Genomic DNA, 25,599 nt, shown 5'->3' with positions numbered 1-25,599 from the left:
CGAGCAAGAATAACTCAAACCAAACAGGCCTTCATGGACCTGGGAAACATTTTGAAAAACAAACAGATGTCGTTCGGGATTAGATTCCGAGTCTTGAAGTGCTACGTGTGGCCAATCTTGTTATACGGATGCGAAAGCTGGACTACAAATGCAGAAACACAAAAGAACATTGAAGCTTTTGAAATGTGGTGCTTGAGAAGGATGCAGAGAATATCGTATACTGCACACAAAACGAACGAAGAAGTGCTAAAACAAACATACCAACAAAGGAAACTAATGCCCTTAATAGCGGATCGACAACTAATCCTTTTTCGGACACATAGTAAGGAAAGATAAGAATGAATATCTGGCAAGTTGTGGAAAAATACCTGGTAAACGCGCCCGGGGGAGACAAAGAAAAACACTCATAGACCAACTGAAGGGCTTCACCAACCTAACAAGCTGTTTGAAAAAGCAAGAGACAGGGAGGAATGGAGAGAGATAATTCATGCAGTATCCGAAGCCTGGACCAGGCATGGAACCTAGAAGAAGAAGATCCATTGGATTGCTGTGTTTTGGTCACATATTTTCCTATTAAGCTATATAGAGATTTTCCACCACATAAACAGTCATAACTTTTTAACCAGTTGAGATAGAGTGATAATTTTTTCACTCCAGTAAATGTTTTACTCCCCTTTATTTTCCTACGCTAAATTAATACCCATATCACTATTTTGAAAAATTCTTGCAATTGCCTACTTAAAGGTAAGGCTGAGTCGGGAGTGCAGTGAGTGCAGTCGTGTGATGACGTAGACCTAGACAGTGTAGTGTGTTAGCGATGTGTCATCAAAGTGTTATCGTGTTGCTTACAGCTGCCAATTGTGGTATTTTGACAAATAAAAATTAATGACCATTTATTATAATATGATCGCTTTTCCGTAAGTGTGTATAGAGCTTGGAATAAAAATAGATGGAAAGAGGATGACGTCATAATACTGAAGCCAATCGTTGGCCGCTTCCGCCATATTGGGGAGACCAAAACATTCCTTCGTTACGGCCATAGTTACGGCGATTCACTCATCGGTGGAAATCCGAATCGCGATGATCAGTGGATGTTAAGAACAAAGGGGGGTTGCAAATTCCTTCTAGTGGAGTTATTGATGTCTGTTTAATTTCTGAAAAGCATTTCAGAATATATGTTGCAACTGTAGGTCAATATCATGTTCATTTCAATCGATATGATTGCCATAAACTTTTGCTAAGCATCATGAACTTCATGATGAAGTCTTTCGTCAATAAACCCGTTTTTTCTACATTATTTCATTCTCATATGTTTGATCATGAGGGGACTGAGAATCATTTGATTCTTCTACTAAAAGCAATAGCTGAGAAATATATTCAGGTCAGGTATTTCTATGCTGGTAAACCGTACAGTGAACAATTGAAAAAGAAGCTAATGTGTAAAAGCCGTCAAGTTCTTAACAAATTCATTTTATTTACAGGGCAGTAACAATGTCATTATTAACTTGTGTGATTTTTTTAAAGAGGCAAAAATGTTTGTGTATAACCCTTTCCTGGCTAGGCTGGATTTCACGTCAAACATCATTCCATCCGCTACAACTTTCACCTCGAGCACTCGGAGGGCTCGAGTCGCAACCCAGGCGCTAATTTCTGAACTGTAGAGGATTGAATGATGAATGACGTAAAATCCAGTCTCGCCATGACAGACTTCTGTAATAACTATTAATGATGAACTAGTAATGAAATTGCTGGGATTTTTGTTTTATTTTGAAATCTTAGTGAATTATGATCAAACAATGAACCTTTTTGTGTGACCATGATATTTTGTGTTAATAATGTCTTTTTTTGTCACTTTACACAAATGAATATAAAATGTAAATAGCATTTTGTGACTTAATTTTTGATGAATTGTGGTAATTCATAGCTCTAGTAGCGGGGGTCCCGTTAGTTCAGTTGGTAGAGCATTGGACTGTCACGCCAAAGGTCTCGGGTTCGAGTCCCTTTGCAGCCAGAATTTTTATCCGGTTGCCCCTGTCCACCCCGCAGCAATTGGGTAGCTTACTCTACTACTTCTATAGCTGCAGTGGTACGTCCACATTTTAAGTTGTCACCATTAACCCTTTCATGGCTAGGTTTGAGTTGAACCGAACCAAAACCAAACGTACGTTTGTCTATACATGACTGACTTATGCAGTTTCACCTAGAAATAGTCCATGTGATGCGACTCGAGCGCGCTTTAGACTAATCTGTGATGAAAACTGTACAGGATCGACTCATATTTGACGTGAAATCTAATCTAGCTGTGAAAGGATTAAGAATTGTGGTCGTGTAGGGTGGCCTGGTTTTAAATGTAATTCCTACCCCGAAACTTTGTGCTGTAAGAGTCAGCTAAAAGTGGTGGGTGGTTGGGAGGGCCTCCTGCATTCTTGCAGGAGATGTATGCTTTCTTCTACTTTTATCCCCTTATCTTTTGTAACGTCTGCTTTCTGCACTTGTCCTTGACCGAAATAGCTCGGTTGTGATTGGGTTCATGTGGAGTTTTCTGCTTTTGAGGAATATGACGCGGCCGGGAACCGAACCCCAGACCTCCTGGTTACGAAGCCAACGTTCTAACCAACTGAGCCACTGTGACCAGTAACAAGTAAAGATTGGTAGCGGATGACCGAATGGTCTACTTGCTGTTCTCTCTTCTTGGCCAAGCGAAATATGCCGTCTCGTGGCACGCAGGTTCGATTCCGACCGGATCCACTTCTTATTTTTCGATATCTTTAATTCGAGCTTGCACTTCCATTACTTTCTGTGCGGTTGCTTGATATTTTACAAGTGTTTACTCATACATACTCCTCCCTTTTTCCTTATACTTATATTCATGTCATATAACCAACAAGCAAAGCAAATCGAACCGTGCGTAGTGATAGTGCTTTGGCTTCAGAATTGAACGAATAAAATAATCTAATCAATATTGCCTTTGCAAGGTATTTTACAACATCACAATGACTAAATTCCCTTAGTAGGTGAGTGTTTTAATCGGCAACACAAGATGATTTCCATCACTCAAGTCTATAGTTTCTATGATAAACAATCGTTTCCTCGGCTTTTCAATATGGCGGCTGAGCTCCGCCCACTGGCATCAACTTTGCGACTGCGCGAAGAAGCCGCTTACCTTCCATGTATTATTATTCCAAGGTATAAAGTATTATTTTGAAGAATTTCAAGTTGTCATTCTTTATGAGTCTTGTTTTTTAAACAACAAAGCCACCTCACCCCCCCCCCCCCCCCCTTTTTTTTTTTTCCTCAACTCTCACTGGTATTATTATTATTATTACTATTATTATTATTATTATTATTATTATTACTATTATTATTATTATTATTATATTATTATTATTATTATTATTATTATTATTATTATTATTATTATTATTATTATTATTATTATTATTATTAGTATTGTTATTATTATTATCCCAATGAGCAGTCTGTTCCCACCCATTACTATAATATTATTACTAGAACTAAATTATTCGATGATTACCCGTTTATCCGCGGATACATTTGATGATTATTCGGTCAGTAAATGTACGGATAAGATCCAATTCTAATTGACATCATAACATAGTTCAGTATACACTGCAGATGATAACTTTGCTGTTAGAGCACAAACGAAATAAAGAAAATACATGTAACAATAAAAAGGGAAAACCAAACCGATACATACCAAAGACAAATCAAATCAAATCTGCAAACACAGCCATTTTTATTGCAGTGGAACCTTTCTCGGTTCGACAAATTCATGTGTAGATTATACGGCACATTTTAAATTAAAACAACTCAATAATAGTATTAATGGAACTCTATTTAAACACATTCAATCAACATGATTAATATTTTATAGACTGCTTTTCCACAGATGAAACGACTGACACATGGGTTTCGGTGCGGACAAGCAGCCCTGTCAATACACCCCTATGGTCACAGCCCAACACTTCTCAGTCTGGTATGTATTTTGATTATTGTTTTAGAATGCAGTTAATAAAAATGATGGAGCGGAATGGTGGAGGAAAAGGCGGGGGGGGGGGGGGGTCCGACTGAAAAAAATTAGGATGATTGGAAATTTTAAAATAATGATAAAGTGATATTTTAAAAGAATTAAAACGCGAGTTGTTGTTACATTTTAAGACCATACGCTGATCCCATAATTGTCGACCGAAGCCTGACAGATTAACAATTTAAGGCCTAGGTATGACCCAAACAGGGTCCGAACCCACTATGTCATATTGACTGTAATTTGAAATTCAATTTTAACTATAAAAATGTGAATCACGCACACTTAACAAATTCTTCCATCTGTCTGATTTCAGTGTCGGTGATGGGTCCAGATGGTGATTTTATCTTTCCTTCAGGAACAACGTTTCAAACAATGGGTAAGCCTATTATTTTGATTTTGTTTCTTCAATTGTGCAGAGGTACCTAAATGACATGACATGACAGTCGACTTTGTTTCATATTATGGATTACTGACATTTATAATCTAAAATATAATAATAATAATAATAATAATAATAATAATAATAATAATAATAATAATAATAATAATAATAATAATAATAATAATAATAATAATTATTAATTATTATTATTATTATTATTATTATTATTATTATTATTATTATTAAATTATTATTATTATTATTATTATTATTATTATTATTATTATTATTATTATTATAATTATTATTATAAAGAAGAAGAAGAAGAAGAAGAAGAAGAAGAAGAAGAAGAAGAAAAGTTAGAATAATAATAAGATGCAAGGTGTATGGAAATATACATCATCATTAAGGTAATGACACGTTCTCATTTATTTGTATAAAAAATTACACGTTACATCAAAACACAGAGTATACTAAGATGTTCAGATAAAATGTTCATTAGTTATAATACTTAGTGTCTGTGGAGAGTATCTTTAAATTCCGTAAAATATGGAGAGTGCATTTTATTCCTCATTTTCAGGATTTGAAATCCAATCAACGCCACAGATGGATAGGCCCACTTCACCCAATGTGACTTTAGAAATACAGCTTCCAAATACATCAATGGCATCACACGACACACCAGGTTCAGCAAGTGTTATGCCGATACAAGAGAGACCAGCCAGCACACCATCTCGGCTTCAGTCCATCCTTACTAGAAAATCCAAGAAAGGCAGTGTGAATCGCCCAATTTTACGACCTGAGGCTGAGTGTGCTGAAACAGAAGAAAATGAAAGTGAAAAGCTCTGGAAAGAATTTCTTAGAAGTGAAATTCAGAAAAATAAACTCAAAATACAGCTAATGGAAGAGCAGTTGCGGCAGCTCAGAGACCAAACTGGAACTTAATTGATGAAACAGCTCGCCCTACCCAATTTTTGTACCCAAAAGTGAAATGATCTAAACATGTATTCTTGTTACTCTTTGTTTATGTTGTTTATGTTGCTTTCGAACCAGTAAGATTGGTTTGAGGCATTTTTTTCGGAGCGTAACCATTTTTTAAACAATTTTGTTTCCCTTAGTAAAAGAATAAACCAAACAATTTCAAACTTTATTAAAAGCTTAAAAGGCAAAATTTAATTGCCCACTGGTCCTACTCTATGGAAAGAAAGAGAGAGAGATAGATAGAGAGAGAGAGATAGATAGATAGAGAGAGAGAGAGAGAGAGAGAGAGAGAGAGGCTTACTTTGTGTAGAGGCCACTGGTACGTGCATTCCCAGTTTGCATTGCCAGAGGTTTACAATTTTTCACACACACACACACACACACACACACACACACACACACACACACACAACATGTGCTCTGTTTTAACTTTTTTAAAAGCAAAAGAGATATATTTCTGAAGTAAATTGATGTCATATGTCTGAATGAATTAATCCAATTAAATGTAATGTTACTTACCACAAAAGAGATTTTCAGATGTTCATAACAATTCTGTCCCGAACAGCCTTCCCGGCAGCTGTCCTTCCTCTTTCAGTTGTATCGCCAGGATTGTCTTCAGCCATGTCATTTTCAGAGTCAGAGCTGCTCGAGCTTGACTCAGAAGAATCTGGTGGGGGGAAACGAGAACGTCTGGCTCTGTTGTGCAGCATTAGGCAGACAACAATGACCTTGCAAACTTTCGTTGGTTTCAGTCGTAGAACTGCTCGCAAGCAATGAAAGCTTTGTTTTGCCACGTCAATGCATCTCTCAATCGTTGCTCGAGTTGCGCTGTGTGAATGATTGTACTGCCTTTCTCTGCGAGTACGAGGATTTCTGAGAGGCGTCATCAGCCATGGGCGGATCATATACCCACTGTCCCCTAGTATTATCCCTTGAAGAGGCCTTTGGTTTCCTTCAAATGCCGCGAACAGTGGTGACTGTCTGAGCACTTGGGCATCGTGCACAGAGCCAGGGCAATTTGCGACAACGTTGATGAAAATAAGGTCTGCATCACAAACCACATGGAACGAAACGTGTCTGTTATTTTATGTAAAAGAGAGAGAGAGAGAGAGAAAGAGAGAGAGAGAGAGAGAGAGAGAGAGAGAGAGAGAGACGGGGTGACTGGAGGGAGAGAGAGATGGGAGGGAAGAGTAAAGAAAAAATAGTGAGAGACTATTTAATTTTAGGGCTGTAGAAATTGTTTATGAATGTGTGTAATGTTTTGTGAAAAATATATAAGTAACGATGACACTTATGTAATGCTTATCCACGGTCTAGCCATGCTGTGACTCGAAGCACTGCACAATGGGGATGATCTTTATTACTTTTCAGTGTGTTTGAGGTCATTGGTCACATAGGAATATGTGCTCAAGGTGGCCCACTTATTGAAAAGTTGTTCACAGCTTTTGAAATATCTTGGTCATTTTGTTCCCATGTGTACACACGGGTATGTTTGCAACGTTTATAAACAAAGCAGCATATTTACATTTGTTATGAAATATCAAATCGTTGGGCAGCAACAAATCATGTGGTTGATGACTTGATTTGATGAAAACTTGAATATAGATCGCTCCCATTACGTACCCCAACCAGTAGCACATGTAATATTAAACACCATCAGCATCAGACCATTTACATTTTTTTCCTGACAAATACAACGCTATTACACACTATGTAAACGACCAGATACCAATTTTCACCTGGGTGGAGTGAAACATATTTTGAGCTTTGAGCGTTTATATAGCGCAATATCCACTAAATGTGCTCAAAGCGCTTTACAAGGGGTCGCTGGTCAACAGCAACATTTAACATGTAGACAGGACATGACGCCTGTTAGGCGATATTACAATTTTTCGGACAAAGACAAAACTGTTAACGACCAGGTACTCATTTTACACCTGAGTACGGTGAGAGAATGTGAGTAAAGAGCCTTTTCCAAGGACTCAACTATGTGCAGAGCGAGGCTCGAACCCAGGAACTTCCGATCCGAAAGCGAATGTCATACCACTAGACCACATAGCCGCACAACATTGGAATTGGGTTCGAAGCTCGTACATTCAGCCCAAAGAACGCCTAAATCACCCGGCTACCGATGCCTACACACCCTTAACTAGAGCATGTATAATTTATATAGCGCGATATCCACTAAACGTGTTCAAAGCGCTTAACAAAGGGTCGTTGACCAACAGCAACACGTAAAATGTAGAACGAGATATGACGCCTGCTAGGCGATATTAACATGACTCCTGTTAGGCGATATTACAATTTTCCGACAGACATCTCTGTTTAGATTTTACACCTGGGTGCGCGAGAGAATGTGAGTAAAGAGCCTTTTCCAATGACCTAACTATGCGCCGAGTGATTCTCGAAAGGCATTACCCACACATGAATATGTGTGCGTGTTTGTGTGTTAATGCCTATGGATATGTGAGGCAGAGAAAGAGAGGTTTGATATAACTTACCTGCACATTGATTGAATGGACGTTTTTCCTGTTTACGAACTCGTGTTCCTGCTCGCTGGGTGCCTGGATTGGAACTTGTGTACCATCAATGCACCCGAATACGTTTGGAAATCTGTGCATATTGAAAAATTTTAATTTGGATATATCCGCCTCCTGCTGTGTCGGCATACGAATATATTGGTTTTTCAACCGAAGAAGAGCCTCGGTGACACGAGTGATAGTTCTACTGACAGTGGGTTGACTCACTCCAATCAAATCCGCCACTGCGTTTTGGAACATCCCAGTTGCGTAGAATCGTAATGTTATAAGTACTTGCAAAAGAGGGGTAAACACACCCTTTCTATCTACGTCATATTCTAATGAGTCTTCTATCCGTTAGGGCGAGGATATTTTGTCTTATACACTTGTATATCACTGAAAACCTCAAAAGGGTGGGTTCTATCTCTAAAATTTCGGGATCGCTGAAGGTTAAGCTGATTTCTCCGCATACGTCGTCGGTATGCGATGATAGCAGCCATATTTGTTTTGATTTTTAGTCCCAGACTACGATATTTACGCCTGCTAAATCGCGGGTGTAAATTTCACCCGTTTAGTCCCTCGTTTAGTCTGAGACTTTGCGTAGTCCGGCTTCATGAATATCTTACAACGCCTTTTAGTCTGAGACTAGGGATATAGTCTCAGACTACCGTCGTAGTCCCGCTCCATGAATCAGAGCCCAGGGGTCTGATTCATGGAGCGGGACTATGGTAGTCTCAGACCATAGCAAAGTCTGAGACTTTGTAGTCTAAGACTTGGGAAAGTCAGAGACTACGGAAAGTAAGCTATTCATGGAGTCAGACTTCGTCCCTGACTATCAAGTCTCTGACTACGCTTGCGAAGTCTCAGACTACAGAGGTCAATCTATTTTAAACTGGGGATTCCTCGGAAACGTATCACAAAACGTCATAGAAATGTGTTACTTTTCCAGCTGCGCATGCGTCATACGAAGTGGCACAGAAATCATATCTATTTCTTCTTCGTGTTTGTTTTGATCGTTTTTTTTTTTTTTTTTGTTTTTTTTTTTTGGTTTTTTTTTTGCCCCACAAATAAAAATGGTGTGAGACAAGTTTAGGGGTGTTAAAATTGTTTGAGAATGTGTGTGTGTGTGTAATGTTTTTAGTAAATATAAATAACGATGGCACTTAAATGATTCTTGTCAACGGTGTAGCATTGTTCTAAGTAGAGAGCGGTGGACGCTGCCTGAAGCATGGGGTCCCGAAAATACTAACGAAAGAGTGAAGATGGATAGGAATCGGTGGAAACAAAACAGACAATGGGCGTTTCGGGTACAAACCCTTCGTCGGCACAACAATAAACAAATAAACGTTGAAAACAAATAAGAAGAAATGTAATATAAATTGCATCGTCTGTACTCAACGATGGTTGGAGTGTGAACGAATCGTTAGCGTGGTGTGATAGAAATGATGAGGCCAGTGAGAGACGTGAAATTTCTAGAAAATAATGGACGATAAAAGACATAATAGAAATGTAATAGTAGTAGTAGTAGCAGTAGCAGTAGTAGTAGTAGTAGAAGTAGTAGTAGTAGTAGTAGTAGTAGTAGTAGTAGTAGTAGTAGTAGTAGTAGTAGTAGTAGTAGTAGTAGTAGTGGTATCAGTGGTAGTGGTAGTGGTAATAGGAGTAGTGGTATTGGTAGTAATAGTAGTGGTAGTAGTAGTAGTAGTAGTAGTAGTAGTAGTAGTAGTAGTAGTAGTAGTAGTAGTAGTAGTAGTTGTAGCTGTAGTAGTAGTAGTAGTTGTAGTTGTAGTTGTAGTAGTTGTAGTTGTAGTTGTAGTAGTAGTAGTAGTAGTGGTGGTAGTGATAATAGTGAAAGTAGTGGTAGTGGTAGTGGTAGTGGTAGTAGTAGTAGTGGTAGTAGTAGTGGTAGTGATAATAGTGAAAGTAGTGGTAGTAGTAGTAGGAGTAGTAAGTTACTATGAAACAGTATGTGTACCTGGAAAATGTTTGGAATGGACAAGATGAGGAATGTATGTGCGATTGTTGAATCTTCGAGAAAATAGAATAAAATAAAACAAAACCAAAAAAATAAATTAAAAATAAATAAATAAATAAATAAAAATAAAATCAAAAACTGTCGGGTAGCCTTGTTCTAATCGCAGTACAATTACTCCCAACAGCGTATAGCACATATTATGATTTTGAAATTTAGTCCCAGACTACGACGATATTTACACCTGCTAAATCGCGGGTGTAAATTTCACCCGTTTAGTCCCTCGTTTAGTCTGAGACTTCGCGTAGTCCGGCTTCATGAATATCTTACAACGCCTTTTAGTCTGAGACAACGGATTTAGTCTAGGACTATCGTCGTAGTCCCGCTCCATGAATCAGACCCCAGGGTCTGATTCATGGAGCGGGACTATGGTAGTCTCAGACTATAGCAAAGTCTGAGACTTTGTAGTCTAAGACTTTGGGAAGTCAGAGACTACGGAAAGTAAGCTATTCATGGAGTCAGACTTCGTCCCTGACTATCAAGTCTCTGACTACGCTTTGGAAGTCTCAGACTACAGAGGTCAATCTATTTTTAACTGGGGATTCCTCGGAAACGTATCACAAAACGTCATAGAAATGTGTTACTTTTCCAGCTGCGCATGCGAAGTGGCACAGAAATCATATCTATTTCTTCTTCGTGTTTGTTTTGATCGTTTTGTTGTTGTTGTTGTTGTTTGTTTTTTTTTTGTTTTTTTTTGCCCCACAAATAAAAATGGTGTAAGACAAGTTTAAAAAATTGTTTGTAAAATTGTAAAAATTGTTTGAGAATGTGTGTGTGTGTGTGTGTAATGTTTTAGTAAATATAAATAACGATGGCACTTAAATGATTCTTATCAACGGTGGAGCATTGTTCTAAGTAGAGAGCGGTGGGCGCTGCCTGAAGCATGGGGTCCCGAAAATACTAACGAAAGAGTGAAGATGGATAGGAATCGGTGGAAACAATACAGACAATGGGCGTTTCGGGTACAAACCCTTCGTCGGCACAACAATAAACAAATAAACGTTGAAAACAAATAAGAAGAAATGCAGTATAAATTGCATCGTCTGTACTCAACGATGGTTGGAGTGTGAACGAATCGTTAACGTGGTGTGATAGAAATGATGAGGCCAGTGAGAAACGTGAAATTTCTAGAAAATAATGGACGATAAAAGACATAATAGAAATGTAATAGTAGTCGTAGTAGTAGTAGTAGTAGTAGTAGTAGTAGTAGTAGTAGTAGTAGTAGTAGTAGTAGTAGTAGTAGTAGTAGTGGTATTAGTGGTAGTGGTAGTAATAGTAATAGTAGTAGTAGTAGTAGTAGTAGTAGTAGTAGTAGTAGTAGTAGTAGTAGTAGTAGTAGTAGTGGTAGTGATAATAGTGAAAGTAGTAGTAGTAGTAGTAGTAGTAGTAGTAGTAGTAGTAGTAGTAGTAGTAGTAGTAGTAGCAGTAGTAGTAGTATTAGTAGTAGTTGTAGTAGTATAGTAGTAGTAGTAGTAGTAGTAGTAGTAGTAGTAGTAGTAGTAGTAGTAGTAGTAGTAGTAGTAAGTTACTATGAAACAGTATGTGTATCTGGAAAGTGTTTGGAATGGACAAGATGAGGAGTGTATGTGCGATTGTTAAATCTTCGAAAAAATAAAATAAAAAAAAAAAAATAAAATAAAATAAAAATAAATAAATAAATAAAAATTAAATCAAAAACTGTCAGGTAGCCTTGTTCTAATCGCAGTACAATTACTCCCACCAGCGTATAGCACATATTATGATTTTGAAATTTAGTCCCAGACTACGATATTTACACCTATTAAATCGCGGGTGTAAACTTCACCCGTTTAGTCCCTCGTTTAGTCTAAGACTTCGCGTAGGAGACTATATCGGTAGTCTCTGACTAAAAGGCGTTGTAAGCTATTCATGAAGCCGGACTACGCGAAGTCTAAGACTAAACGAGGGACTAAACGGGTGAAATTTACACCCGCGATTTAGCAGGTGTAAATATCGTAGTCTGGGACTAAATTTTAAAATCATAATATGTGCTATACGCTGGTGGGAGAAATTGTACTGCGATTAGAACAAGGCTACCCGACAGTTTTTGATTTTATTTTTATTTATTTATTTATTTTTATTTTTTTTATTTTTTTTTTTTTATTTTATTTTCTCGAAGATTCAACAATCGCACATACACTCCTCATCTTGTCCATTCCAAACACTTTCCAGGTACACATACTGTTTCATAGTAACTTACTACTACTACTACTACTATACTACTACTACTACTACTACTACTACTACTACTACTACTACTATTACTACTACTACTACTACTTTCACTATTATCACTACCACTACTACTACTACTACTACTACTACTACTACTACTATTACTACCACTACCACTAATACCACTACTACTACTACTACTACTACTACTACTACTACTACTACTACTACTACTACTACTTTCACTATTATCACTACTACTACTACTACTACTACTACTACTACTACTACTACTACTACTACTACTACTACTACTACTACTACTACTACTACTACTACTACTAACGACTACTATTACATTTCTATTATGTCTTTTATCGTCCATTATTTTCTAGAAATTTCACGTCTCTCACTGGCCTCATCATTTCTATCACACCACGTTAACGATTCGTTCACACTCCAACCATCGTTGAGTACAGACGATGCAATTTATACTGCATTTCTTCTTATTTGTTTTCAACGTTTATTTGTTTATTGTTGTGCCGACGAAGGGTTTGTACCCGAAACGCCCATTGTCTGTTTCCACCGATTCCTATCCATCTTCACTCTTTCGTTAGTATTTTCGGGACCCCATGCTTCAGGCAGCGCCCACCGCTCTCTACTTAGAACAATGCTCCACCGTTGATAAGAATCATTTAAGTGCCATCGTTATTTATATTTACTAAAACATTACACACACACACACACACACACACACACACACACACACACATTCTCAAACAATTTTTACAATTTTACAAACAATTTTTTTAACTTGTCTCACACCATTTTTATTTGTGGGGCAAAAAAAAAAAAACAACAACAACAACAAAACGATCAAAACAAACACGAAGAAGAAATAGATATGATTTCTGTGCCACTTCGTATGACGCATGCGCAGCTGGAAAAGTAACACATTTCTATGACGTTTTGTGATATGTTTCCAAGGAATCCCCAGTTAAAAATAGATTGACCTCTGTAGTCTGAGACTTCCAAAGCGTTGTCAGAGACTTGATAGTCAGGGACGAAGTCTGACTCCATGAATAGCTTACTTTCCGTAGTCTCTGACTTCCCAAAGTCTTAGACTACAAAGTCTCAGACTTTGCTATAGTCTGAGACTACCATAGTCCCGCTCCATGAATCAGACCCCTGGTGTTTAACTGACAGAATCAGCCAGAGACAGCGATCTGTGGGGAGATGCAACTCGTGAACCTTCCGAAGCCTGGAACAGGTAAGGATCTTGAAAAAGAAGAAAAAGAAGAAGAAGATGATGATGATGATGATGATGATGATGATGATGATGATGATGATGATGGCGATGATGATGATGATGATGATGATGATGATGATGATGATGATGATGATGGAGATGATGATGATGATGATGATGATGATGAAGATAATGATGATGATGATGATGATGATGATGATGATGATGATGATGATGATGATGATGATGATGATGAGGATGAATAAGAAGACAATCAACAATATCAATTTTTTACTTTTCACAATTTAAAAACTACGATTTTTGATCCACAATGAAGCATACAAACTTAACCTTCTCGTGTTATTCACTGCAAATGTAATGGACAAAAATATATATAAACAGCTTTGGAAAAAAAAGAACAAAATATCTACCAAACACTGAACGTTTCAGGTCAATACCCTTCCTCAGCCAATAACAAACAGATTAAAAATATTAATATATTTCTTAAAATTCAATTTTATGTTGTTTTGTTGTTGTTGTTGTTGTTGTTTTTTGTTGGTTTTTTTTGGGGGGGTTGTTTTGTTTTTGTTTTGTTTTTTTTGTTTTTGGCACTTTTTGTCACTGCAAATGCCATTTTTATCAAATGAATCATCAAGGTGCATGGTTTTAGGGAAGACAATATAGAATGTTGGTGACACAGTTGAAGGACCTCACTGGAAACTGGAAAGTCACCTGGTGAACTGGCCCAATCAGCTAGAGGCAGAGGTCTGTGGAGAACTGTGGATATAGCTCATGAAGCATCTGAAGCCTGGGACAGGTAAGGAACTGGGAGAAGAAGAAGAAGAAGAAGAAGAAGAAGAAGAAGAAGAAGAAGAAGAAGAAAATGATGATGATGATGATGATGATGATGATGATGATGATGATGATGATGATGATGATAATGATGATATGATGATGATGATGATGATGATGATGATTATGATGATGATGATGATGATGATGATGATGATGATGATGATGATGATGATGATGATGATGATGATGATGATGATGATGATAATGATGATTATGATGATGATGATGATGATGATAATGATGATGATGATGATGATGATGATGATGATGATGATGATGATGATGATGATGGTGGTGGTGGTGATGGTGGTGGTGGTGATGATGATGAATAAGGGGAAAAATATCAGAAGTATGAATTTTAGCTTTCGCACACATGGGGACAGCGTGGCTCGGCGAGCAAGTCACCTCGCCCTAGCTCAATTTGCGGCGCTGAACTGCGGCTGACGCCTGGGCTATTCCAGATTTTCCTTGGAATAGGCCCTAGAGATGTGTACGTAATGCGTTGCGTGCAATGCGATTTGCATATTGCCAGTTTCCGTGTGTGCCTGTATATTATCGATGCTCGCAATGCGTCACTTTGTTCTTTTTGCGCTCTAATCACAGTTTGGTTATGGCTCCTTGTTTGTTCAAAGCACGAACATAGCCTGTGTAGTTACCTGTTTTCCCCTCCCATTTCAGAATGACCGCCACTCTCTTCCATGTATTTGTAATCGGCTATGTATTTAAATGCGGCTATGTGGTCTAGTCGTATGACACTCGCTTTCGGATGGGAAGGTCCTGGGTTCGAGCCTCGCTCGGTGAATAGTTGAGTCCTTGGAAAAGACTCTTTACTCACATCCTCTCACCGTACTCAGGTGTAAAATGAGTACCTGGCCGTCAACAGCGTTTTCTGTCTCGAAAAAAAATGCAATATCGCCTAACAGGCGTCGTGTCTCGTTCTACATGTAACGTGTTTCTGGTGTTCAAGGGCCCTTTGTAAAGCGCTTGAGCACATTTAGTGGATATTGCGCTATATAAAAGCTTTAGTTTAATCTTGATAGCATCCTAGTGGACGGATCAGGAATGGCAGGATTTTACCTCACAAGATCCTTGACATGATATGAAACAAGATTCCTCGGCATTTTCTGATCGATTTGTTGAAAACAAAACAGCACACATATGTAGGTCTTGGATATTGCCCGGGAATTTCTAGCTTCCGGTGTCCGTTTAGCTGCGTGATGCGATGCGTATTCGAACGATGGCTCTATAGTTCGAATACGCACTACGCATCACTGATACGTGGACACACGTTAGTTGAATTTACACATAAACGTTGTTTACGCATTACGCACTACGCATTACGTAGACATTTGGAAACAGGGCTTTAACGTATCATAGTAGAATAATATGTTATTTTTATTCTTGGTTAAAGATAATTTGTACTCGAAGCATTATTTTTTTTACGAGTTTCATTCTTTTATTAGGTTGTTTAATTTTTGTTTAATACTTTAAAGTTTTATTACATTAATGCGCTGTAAATGGGACGTGATGATCTTAAAATTTCCAGACTGTTCCTTTGAAGCAGCCAATGATGGAACGAAGCTTTCTTTGTGGTTCTCATTTCCCAGGAACCGTAGAACCGCGGTCCTTAAGCTTGCCCGGGACCGCCCCGCACTAGAGCGAAGCTTTCTTTGTGGTTCTCATTTCCCAGGAACCGTAGAACCTCGGTCCTTAAGCTTTACTGGGACCGCCCCGCACTAGAGCGAAGCTTTCTTCGTTAATGTTAAGACATGAAAAAGTGTATATAAAACAGTGCCAGACAAAACAAGAAAGAAAAATACAAGAAATGAAACCACCCCCCCCCCCCTAAAAAGCAGTCTTCCTCGACCTTTGATCGAACCTCTGACCTTCTGATTACCGGTTACCATGGTACCATTACAGTACAGAGGTTACCCGATATTTGGGGCAATTTCATTGCCGTTATTCATTACAATGGTATGCGTTTTACGGGGTGAACCATCGCTTGCATTACAGAACACATTAAAAACGAGAGGACGAGAATTAAGTTACTCGACTGTATCAAATAGACGCCCTCCCCCCCCCCCCCCCCCCTCCTTCCCCGTCTACATTTTTTTAGAATTTTTGTCCACTCAGCTCTACCATCTATTCCGATTCCCCCCCCCCCCCCCTTCCGACCCCCTTCTATTCAGGTTTAGCCAAAGTAACCCCCCCCCCCCAAATCTATTACTACACCACCCCCTTCTATTGATACACTGGAGTAATGATAATACATAGCATCACTACGATGGTGCCGTTGGATTTAAGGTTACGTCATCTGTCCATTGTCTGGGACTACACTTTTGAGTAAAGGTTGAGTGCTGTGGCATCAATTTGTTTGTATAACTAAGCGAACCAGGACAAATGTATGTCAAGAGAGAAAAGTATCACATCTTTGTGACCGCATATTCACTATCACTATCATCACCGTTGGTGTCATCAGAATGTGTTGCGGTCAAGGTCGCTTGGGTTCCGTTTATATCTACAGCACAGCTCGTCGTGTCATCTAGTAAGTCTTTTCCTAAGGTTTCTGGTATTAAAAAGAACATGAAACAACTTCCCAGACTAAGGACCACAATAACCAGGTATGAGAAACGCATGACATCATTGTTGATTACCAAATATGGAGATATCGCTGCAGCTACTCCAGACACGAACATCATCCATCCCATTGCCGTCGCTCGAATTGTTGTGGGAAATAACTCACCTGCACATGTGATGGACACAAACCAGGCCACGGTGCAGAAATTTCTTGCTACTAGACTTGCTGAAGACATCAAGGGCCAAAAAGACCGCTAAAAACACGCCTTGAAACAAAGTGAAAACAAACCCTGTAGGTCTCCGACCGAACACGTTTGGTGCAAAAAATGAAATGAAACTTGCTGGAAGTTCAGTGAGGTAAAGGATTAAATTATTGAAGTACAAATTTCCAGGTAATAAGGTCACACCAAAAGAGCTTGAAAAATACAAAAGATTTATCGCAAAAAGCAGGAGACTTAAAGTTAAAGTGTTAATTATCGTACCTTTCTCGAAGAGTCGGATAACTGAGTAAATAGTTGTAGAATTAATTTTTTGTGAGTCCCCTTGATTAGCAAGACCCATTAAATTCAAATCTCCAGAAATGCCCGTCTTATTTAACTTCACCATTTGTTCTACAGCTCGATCTGCTTTCTTTTCTTTTTTGTTTATTATAAGCCACCGAAGACTTTCGGGGAAAATATATGCTGGAATCAATAACAAAATAGTGAAGACCGCGTCTACAATGTGAATATATCTCCAATCTTTGAGCGCAATCGCACACAAACTAAATACAGCGCATCCCAAAGCCCACATAGGTAAACTGCTGATGATGACTCTCCACTTTGGCGTCACAAATTCTGTCGCGTACACAATTGATACACATTGAATAACGCCGCAAGAAATACCAGTAAAAAATTTGAGTACGGCAAACATTTCCCAAGATACCGAAAGAACAGAAACAATGGTAAGGATTCCTTGAGCGAACAAGCTTATGCCCATTGTTAATTTTCTTCCAAATGCATCTCCCAAGTATCCGCTGATGAAATACCCAACAGTCGTCCCTGCCATTTGGGTTGAAGTTATTGTGGACACCTTCCATGCTCCTTCGCAGATGAGACCCCATTCTGTAACAACGGTAGATTCTTCTTGACGGAATTGGACATCATCACACTCTTGGAAGCCAACACAAGTCTCAGAGAAACCATTATTGAATTGTGGGTTCTTACCTGTATTTTCAACTAAAATTGTGACGTTATTATCGAAAAAAGACTTGGTCGTTTGGACTGTGTTGTGAATAGTGAGAGTAGAATTCCTTGTGCTGGTTGTTGTATTTTCCTGGCATCTCCATCCAGGGTTGTACATTCCAAACGACATGAAAATCATGGTGAAAGAAGACGTCATGTAAATCAAGAAGGCGAATGTTGTCAAAGCAAATTGAAAACTGTTACATCCACCAACATGGCGTATCAGGGCGTCGGTGTTCTCAACACCTGGATTGATGTACGAAAGAAAATAACGTTACAGAAATGTTAATGTACGTAGGGCAGCACCACATTACTGATGTAACGCGAAAACTGTTAAACATATCAGGAGGAAAAACTGATAATAATTATGCATTCTTTTCCCCGCTAGCAAGATCTCAAGTCAGAATGATATAATGACAAAACATGCGATTTGTTCAAATTTACGTGTGACAATCAAAAGGGGACATTTATTTTATGATTCAGTTGGGGTTTTTGTTTTGTTTTGTCTTTTTTTAAAATTCCTTTAAATTGTTTGTTTTCTTTAAAAATAAGTTTCATTATTTAGAATCTGAAATGTTACCCTGGAATTGTGTAATTAATCATTTGACTATCATATGAATTAAAACATGGCTTCCGTCATGTATTGTCATGCTTTTAACATTAAATCTGACAGTTTACACAAAGAGACCAATGCTTGTGATACGACTAATGCTCCGTTGAAAACCCGAGTCACATTGTTCTTGTCGTAGTCTTTGAGTGAGAAAACGGTAAGACAAATACATATTAAGTTTCAGTAAAATGGAATCTTGTCTGTGAGAAGTCAATGAATTTGAATTCGTATACAAAATATCCTATTTGTGACATGGAGCAAAGATAAATAGCATTTTTTTTTCAAAATATATCTAAAGGAAATGCCAAGTGATTGGCAAAAAGATAGAAAGACAATATCAAGACAAAAACAAATCCTGAATTTTTAAAAATTATTTAAAAGTCAGATTATGAAACTAGTTATAGCTACAATGCGTTAAAATTGAAACTTTGCTAAATAAAATATTTTTAAATATTAATAAAATTCCCTTTTTTTTCATCCCAAAGGGGAGAATTTTCTCTAGGGTTACTCCTAGGGAAGACTGGAATAACATAGGCGTCAGCCGCAGTGCCACGTCGCAAATTTAACTGGGCGAGGTGATCGAACTCGGTAACTTTCGGGTAAGAAGCAAAGACCATACCGCTGAGCCACGCTACCCCCAATGCGGAATGGATGACTTGATGATAAAAAAATTGAGAATACATATAGAGCAATATCCACTGGACGTGCAAAAAGCCCTTTACAAGGGTAATGACACTCGCCTTCGGTGCAGATAGTCCAGGGTTCGAGTCTTGCTTTGACTTTGAATTGCGTATGGTTGAGTACTTAGAAAAGGCTCTGTAATCACATTCTCTCATCGTACTCAGTGGTAAAATGAGTTCCTGTCGTTAACAACGTTGTCTCGTTTGGGGAAAACCGTAATATCACCTAACAGGCGTCATGCCACGATCTAATTGATAAGTGTTTTTTCTTGGCTAGAGCCCCCTTTAAGAGCCCATTGATAACGCTCGATAAAAATGCTAAAGTTTACCAGCTACGTTAAAAATGGCACAGTCAACACAGCGTTGCGGCCCTTCACTTATTAAAATTATTTGTACAATTAGACACGAAGCGCAAAACAAGTTAATGTTGTATGTTTGTTTTTGTTTTGTTTATTGTTTGTGTGTGTGTTGTTTTGTTTGTTTTTTTTTGTTGTTGGGGGTTTGTTTTTTGTTGTTTTTGTTTGTTTGGGGTTTTTTGGGGGTTTTGTTTTATTTTTTTCTTTGGTATGATCTTACCATTCATTCTTCTTTACGCTTTAAGTTTCATATTGTTATAAACACACTTTTCCAGATTTTTATATCGCAGAAATTCACACACACAAACACATTACCTGATAGCATTTTGACAGACACAGCAAATCACAGAGTGGTAGTAATAGTAATAGTATTTCTACAATGTGAAATCGATGTGTAAGTATTCCACTTTTATACCCAAACAAACAATACAGGCGAGCATATCTAGTCATATTTTGTTTGAAGTTATGTCCCTATGATGTCTTGTTGCTCATTTACGAGTGACATTGTTCTCTATCAGTTATCATCAAAACCTACAACAGTGCAACTGTGTTTATCACGAGAAAGAGGAAAGTAAAATAGATAAGAACAACAACAGAATCGATAAATATATAGATTATATTGCCCTGATATGTGTATATGCATTTGAATAGGCAAGAGGGATATATATATATATATATATATATATATATATATATATAATATAGATGGATGTTTATAAATAGCTCCTTTTATCAAACAGTTGAGCACTATTATTTCATGGTTTTTGCTTTTATAATTTATATATATATATATATATATATATATATATAGAGAGAGAGAGAGAGAGAGAGAGAGAGAGAGAGAGAGAGAGACTGAGAGAGAGAGGGGGGGAGGGGGTTAAAATGCAACGAGACATCAAGAAAATTGAACATGTTCAAGGGGCAGGTTCTGTAGTGATATATTTCAAATCCTTCCTAACTATCTCGGGATTTTAAAATAACTCAATACATATTTCTCACAGTGTCGCCCCATACTTTTATGGTTTTATTATCTCAGCATAATTAGAGTTGCCATCTGTTATAATTACAAGAATGGCCAAGCGCACAGCATTTATAGTATAGTCTGATTAATACAGTTTAGTGAGAACTACTCATAAAAATGGATGGCAAAAAAAATGACAAGCAACTGAGTGACGTCAATTTCGTACATTCTATAACATATTTTTGTTTATTTACTCATCTTGAAGCGAAAGAAATGTGATGAGGCGAGGCCACTACCAGCACCAGTTCAACTCCAATTAAATGGCCTTCTATTGGTGATAAGCACATTCCTTACAAGGCGACCGTGATCTTTACAAATGCTTGCCGAACACACGAACAAGGAGGTGCTTGAAAAATAATATATTATTCGATTAAACATTTCATCTCCTACACCATCATCATCATCATAATCATCATCATCATCACCATCATCATCATCATCATCATCATCATCTTCATCGTCATCATTAACAAACTGAAAAAACTTTCTTCCTCATCTATAGATGTTGTTGTTCTTGGCCTCGAAGTAATCCCTGCCATCGGAGTCTGGACCAAAACAGATGACCTTGACCCAGTTTTATATCATCCATCTTTGGAAGACACGTGACTTCCCTTGCGATCTCATTATTAAAGTAATAATTTAACTCCAACTAGAAACTCTTCCGACGTTTTGTTTTATGACCTTAAACTGAAGGAGAAAAAAATGATAAAAAGTCTGAATGATTTATACATGGGCATTCAATTTAACAAATCAAAGAGATTGCTGTTCGTTACATTCACTCCCTTGATCAACCAAAATAATTTTAGATTTGCCCATACAAATTAATAGTAAAAATAAACTGGGCTTTTATATATGCACTAAACAGACTAAAACCTCTTTAAAAGGGTCCTTGACAAGCAGCAACCCGTAACAAGTAGAATAAGACATGACGCCTGTTAGGCGATATTACAATTCTTGTTCGGACAGAGACAACGCTGTTAACGGTCAGGTACTCATTTTACACCCGAGTACGGTGAGAGAATGTGAGTAAAGAGCATTTTCCAAGGACTCAACTATGTGCCGAGCGAAGCTCGAACCCAGGTCCTTCCGATCCGAAAGCGAGTGTCATACCACACGACCTCATAGTCGCACAAGCACTCCCTCGAAGTGATCCCTGAATAGCATGACTCAGCATAGCGTTTTCGAGCAATCAAAACAAATTATAAATTGTTATCACGATATATTACAATTCTTTGGAAAAAAAAATAAGATAAGTATTGAATTCTAAGCTTCAATTTATTAGACGAATACAGATTCAGATACTGTGGACGTTTCGGGTTTCCCCTTTATCAACAAAACACGATGAATGAAAAACTGACGAATGAGATTAGTCCTTAGTGTTTCATTCAACGTGTTTTGTTGATAAAGGGGAAACTGAAACGTCCACAGTATCTGTTTTCGTCTAATAAACTGAAGCTTACTATTGAATACTTATCTTTATTATTTCCTTCGAGCTTCAAGCATCAACATTTTCATCTTCCCTAAGTCCCAGGTTCACTCCCCACTGCTGCTTACTTCACATAACTTTGTCGGGTTTCAGAGGATTTTGGCGGGTTTCGTAAAAAAAAAAAAAAGAACCACCCTAAAAGTATCGACAACCCGAAGAACACAAGTTAGGTATCACTGGTTCTGTCAGTACCGTGTACACCTCCACGATTTCCTATCACTGCTCGTGCATGCCTTCCTATTGAGTTCATCAAGGGGGATATGTCATGTGCTGTGCTTGACGCGTTCCATCCTGCTTCAATAATGTTCCAAAGCTTGGAACTATTCTTCTTTTGAAGGTCTTATTAGGAGATCTCAGAGGTGCTCAATAAGATTGGGGTCTGGATTTACAGGAAAAAAAATAATTGAGTTTTATATAGGGCAATATCCACTAAATGTGCTCAAAGCTCTTTACAAGGGGTCCCTGGTCAACATCAACATTTAACATGTAGGACGAGACATGCCGCCTGTAAGGCGATATTACAATTTTTTGGACAAAGACAACGCTGTTAACGACCAGGTACTCATTTTACAACTGAGTACGGCGAGAGAATGTGAGTAAAGAGCCTTTTCCAAGGACTCAACTATGCGCCGAGCGCGAGGCTCGAACCCAGGACCTTCCGATCCGAAAGCGAATGTCATACCACAAGACCACATAGCCGCAGGAGGCCACTCGAGCACCAGATTTATTCTCAGTTGAGGTTGCGCCGAAAGTCTTCTTGCTCTGAGTCCAGCAGTTGCAAGTCTTTCTAACGTTGTTCAACTTGAAGTGTTATTTTCCACAGCGATGTCAGGGGCATGAAAAGGGGGTTGTTGAGTAAATGTTCGATCATCATTGGCCGTTGTTACTCGGAGTTAACCTGTAAGCCTTTGATCCTTTGCATGCCCTTTCAACGTTGAACTTTGCAATAATAGAATAGCAGGTAGCTCTAACATTGAAACGCTGTTCAACCTTAGCTACTGGCCATGAATATGGCCAGGTAGACGGGCTCTCTCTCTCTCTCTCTCTCTCTCTCTCTCTCTCCCTCTCTCTCTCTCTCTCTCTCTCTCTCTCTCTCTCTCTCTCTCTCTTTCTCTCTCTCTCTCTCTTCCTCCTCTATTTTCGCGAGTAAAATAATCTAAATCAAAGTAATTACAAAATAATTTCACAAAGATAATATTTCTCTTGGTTAAAAAAAATCTGGTAAATTGCAGGGACGGCTGGTAATAATGGGCAGGGTGGGCAAATACCAGCCTGTTTTTTTTCAAGTTATATGTGTATACCAGATCCGAAATCTTCTAATTTAAATTAAATAATTTTAAAATTTAGTACTTAAACTTCGTACTGTAATCAATTTGCGGTGTGTCTTTTTTACGACACCCGCCGAAACCCACCGAAACCCGACAACGTTATGGGAAGTAGGTAGCAGTGGGGAGTGAACCTGGGACTCAGGGAAGTGTACACCATTGGGGAGTGAACCTGGGACTGGGTTTCGGCGGGTTTCGTAAAAAAGACACACCCGTCTTTCACTACCGTCTGGGAATCGATGGATAATACGACGCCGATTCCAACATTCGATACGTCACAAAATATACCCACGTCTAGAGATGGATCACAATGCACAAGAACTGTTCTTCGCATGTTGAAAAGCTATTTGTTCTTAGGTGTCCATTTTCAGTTAACTTCTTTCTTGGTTAACTGATAGAGTGGGTCTAAGACAGTTAAAAGATTTGGTAAGAATTTCGAATAAAATTGTACTTGTCCTAAGAACGATTTTAGGCTCGATACATTAGTAGGTCGCGGCATTTTAGTGATTGCATCAACTTTTGTACTTTTTGCAATGCCGTCTTTTGATAGTAGATGACGCAAATATTCACACTGCGGTTCTGCAAAAGTTGAGTCCTTGGAAAAGGCTCTTTACTCATATTCTTTCGCCGTACTCAGGTATCAAACGAGTACCTACTTGGCCGTTAACAGCGTTTTCTATGTCGGAAAAAAAATTGTAATATCGCCTAACATGTTTCGTTCTACATGTTACGTGTTGCTGTTGGTCAGGGACCCCTTGTAAAGCGCTTTGAGCACGTTTAATGGATATTGCGCTATATAAAAGCTCATTGTGTTTTTTTAAGTAATAAAGAAACATGAATATCATCATCATCATCATCATCATCATCATCATCATCATCATCATCATCATCATCATTGCCTTTTTCACCCTGGGTGAGGGTATAGGCCACAGACAAACAGTTTCCATCCTTCTTTATCCTGAGCTAACGTTTTTAGAAACTCTTCGGTCGCCCAAGCTAAAACAAGGATTTGATTTGTCCACCTGTGCTTCCGTAACAATTTGTGTTTCACGGAAGGGGTGTTAACCCATCGGCAACCCCCCAAACTGTAAGACCAGGTGACACAAAAAGGGAGAGTCATACACCATTAGTCGCCTGTTACGACCCGCTGGGCTATTCTTGCGTCCTTTCTGTTGATGGACCCCGGACACCACACGGGGGAAACATGAATAGAACAGCTTCAAAAAAATAAAAAAAGAACAAAATACCAAACACGGAACGTTTCGGGCTCAAAACCATTTTTCAGCCAACAACAAAAACAAAGACATAGATACATTACTAATTTCCAGATTGACGGCGGAGAAAGTTTGTAGGTCCTTTCTGTTGAAGAAAAACCTTGGAGATTCCGTGTTTGGTATTTTGTTCTTTTTTGAAGCTGTTATATTCAATTTTGTTTATTACTTTTTACAGTCCACAGCTTCTAGCAGCTTAGTAACACTTTGTTTGTTTTTGTTTTTAAGGGTTTAAGGGCTCTTGCAACACATTTAGGTTATATCAGCGCCGGTCAAAAGGAAGATAACGGAATAGTAAAATGTTCTAGAATTACAATTAAAGCACCCAAGAGAAAGTAAGACACAGTAAAACTGGGAACAAACAGGAATCAGATGTAGATTCCAAGAGCATACCACCAATGTACTTAGTCTAATATCACCTATAAGTCTCATCCGGACACATGCACAAGACCCAACAAAGAGGAATACACTCAAATGCTTACATTATATATATTCAGAACAACAAAGACATAGATGATACAGTACTAACTTGCAGATTGACGACAGTGAAATTTTGTAGGGCCTCTATGTTGCAGAAAAATCTTGTAGATTCCGTGTTTGGTATTCTGTTCATTTTTAAGCTGTTTTATTTTAAAAATTGTTATCATTATTTACAGTCCGCAGCTTCTAGCAGCTTTGTATCACTTTGACTCGTCTAAAGAATTAAGCTTTTCATATCAGGTGTCAATATTTTCTCTATAATTTGCTCTAGAATTCCAGTGGCTAAAGATCATAACAAATGCTTTTAAAAATTA

The 25,599-nt window shown here is 38.2% G+C and overlaps 2 protein-coding genes and 1 long non-coding RNA gene across 5 annotated transcripts in view; 2 read left to right on the top strand and 1 right to left on the bottom strand.

Moving 5' to 3' along the window:
• LOC144976705 (C-type mannose receptor 2-like) overlaps window positions 1–5,606 on the top strand; it is a 48,874-nt gene extending 43,268 nt beyond the window's left edge. For both annotated transcript variants that reach the window (XM_078921060.1, XM_078921061.1), the window contains exons 11-13: window positions 3,911–3,997; window positions 4,362–4,424; window positions 5,011–5,606. In XM_078921060.1, the coding sequence (XP_078777186.1) occupies window positions 3,911–3,997; window positions 4,362–4,424; window positions 5,011–5,375 (515 nt within the window). In that variant the 3' untranslated portion in view covers window positions 5,376–5,606. The remainder of the gene's footprint in view (window positions 1–3,910; window positions 3,998–4,361; window positions 4,425–5,010) is intronic.
• Window positions 5,607–13,286: 7,680 nt separating this feature from the next.
• Window positions 13,287–21,365, top strand: LOC144976707 (uncharacterized). 2 transcript variants are annotated; one of them, XR_013646143.1, is made up of 4 exons: window positions 13,287–13,422; window positions 14,058–14,218; window positions 18,730–18,823; window positions 21,226–21,365. It is a non-coding gene; the product is annotated as an uncharacterized LOC144976707 (long non-coding RNA). The 2 variants fall into 2 exon arrangements; XR_013646144.1 differs by lacking the exon at window positions 18,730–18,823 and having other exon boundaries at window positions 21,226–21,349.
• Window positions 13,320–18,299, bottom strand: LOC144976706 (solute carrier family 22 member 4-like). The gene is made up of 2 exons (XM_078921062.1): window positions 17,000–18,299; window positions 13,320–13,430 (listed from the first exon to the last, which is right to left on the bottom strand). Exons 1-2 carry the CDS (start codon window positions 18,211–18,213, stop codon window positions 13,361–13,363), a joined length of 1,284 nt encoding a protein of 427 aa, XP_078777188.1. The 5' UTR covers window positions 18,214–18,299; the 3' UTR covers window positions 13,320–13,360.
• Window positions 21,366–25,599: the final 4,234 nt, after the last annotated feature.

This window comes from Berghia stephanieae, chromosome 7 (assembly GCF_034508935.2).
Source record: "Berghia stephanieae isolate SIO BIC M18660-M18661 chromosome 7, UCSD_Bste_1.3, whole genome shotgun sequence".
NCBI classification, from domain to species: Eukaryota; Metazoa; Mollusca; class Gastropoda; order Nudibranchia; family Aeolidiidae; genus Berghia; species Berghia stephanieae.
Note: the sequence above shows the minus strand (reverse complement) of the source record. Positions and strands in the feature narration are given on the sequence as shown.

What these genes read in the sequence shown, in the direction of transcription:
- LOC144976706 (XM_078921062.1), bottom strand. Translation starts at nt 18,213, where the DNA reads ATGACGTCTTCTTTCACCATGATTTTCATGTCGTTTGGAATGTACAAC. An exon ending in TGTGTCCATCACATGTGCAG is followed by an intron (nt 13,431 to 16,999) that starts GTGAGTTATTTC and finishes TTCTTTTTCAAG; the next exon opens with ATCCTTACCTGTTCCAGGCT.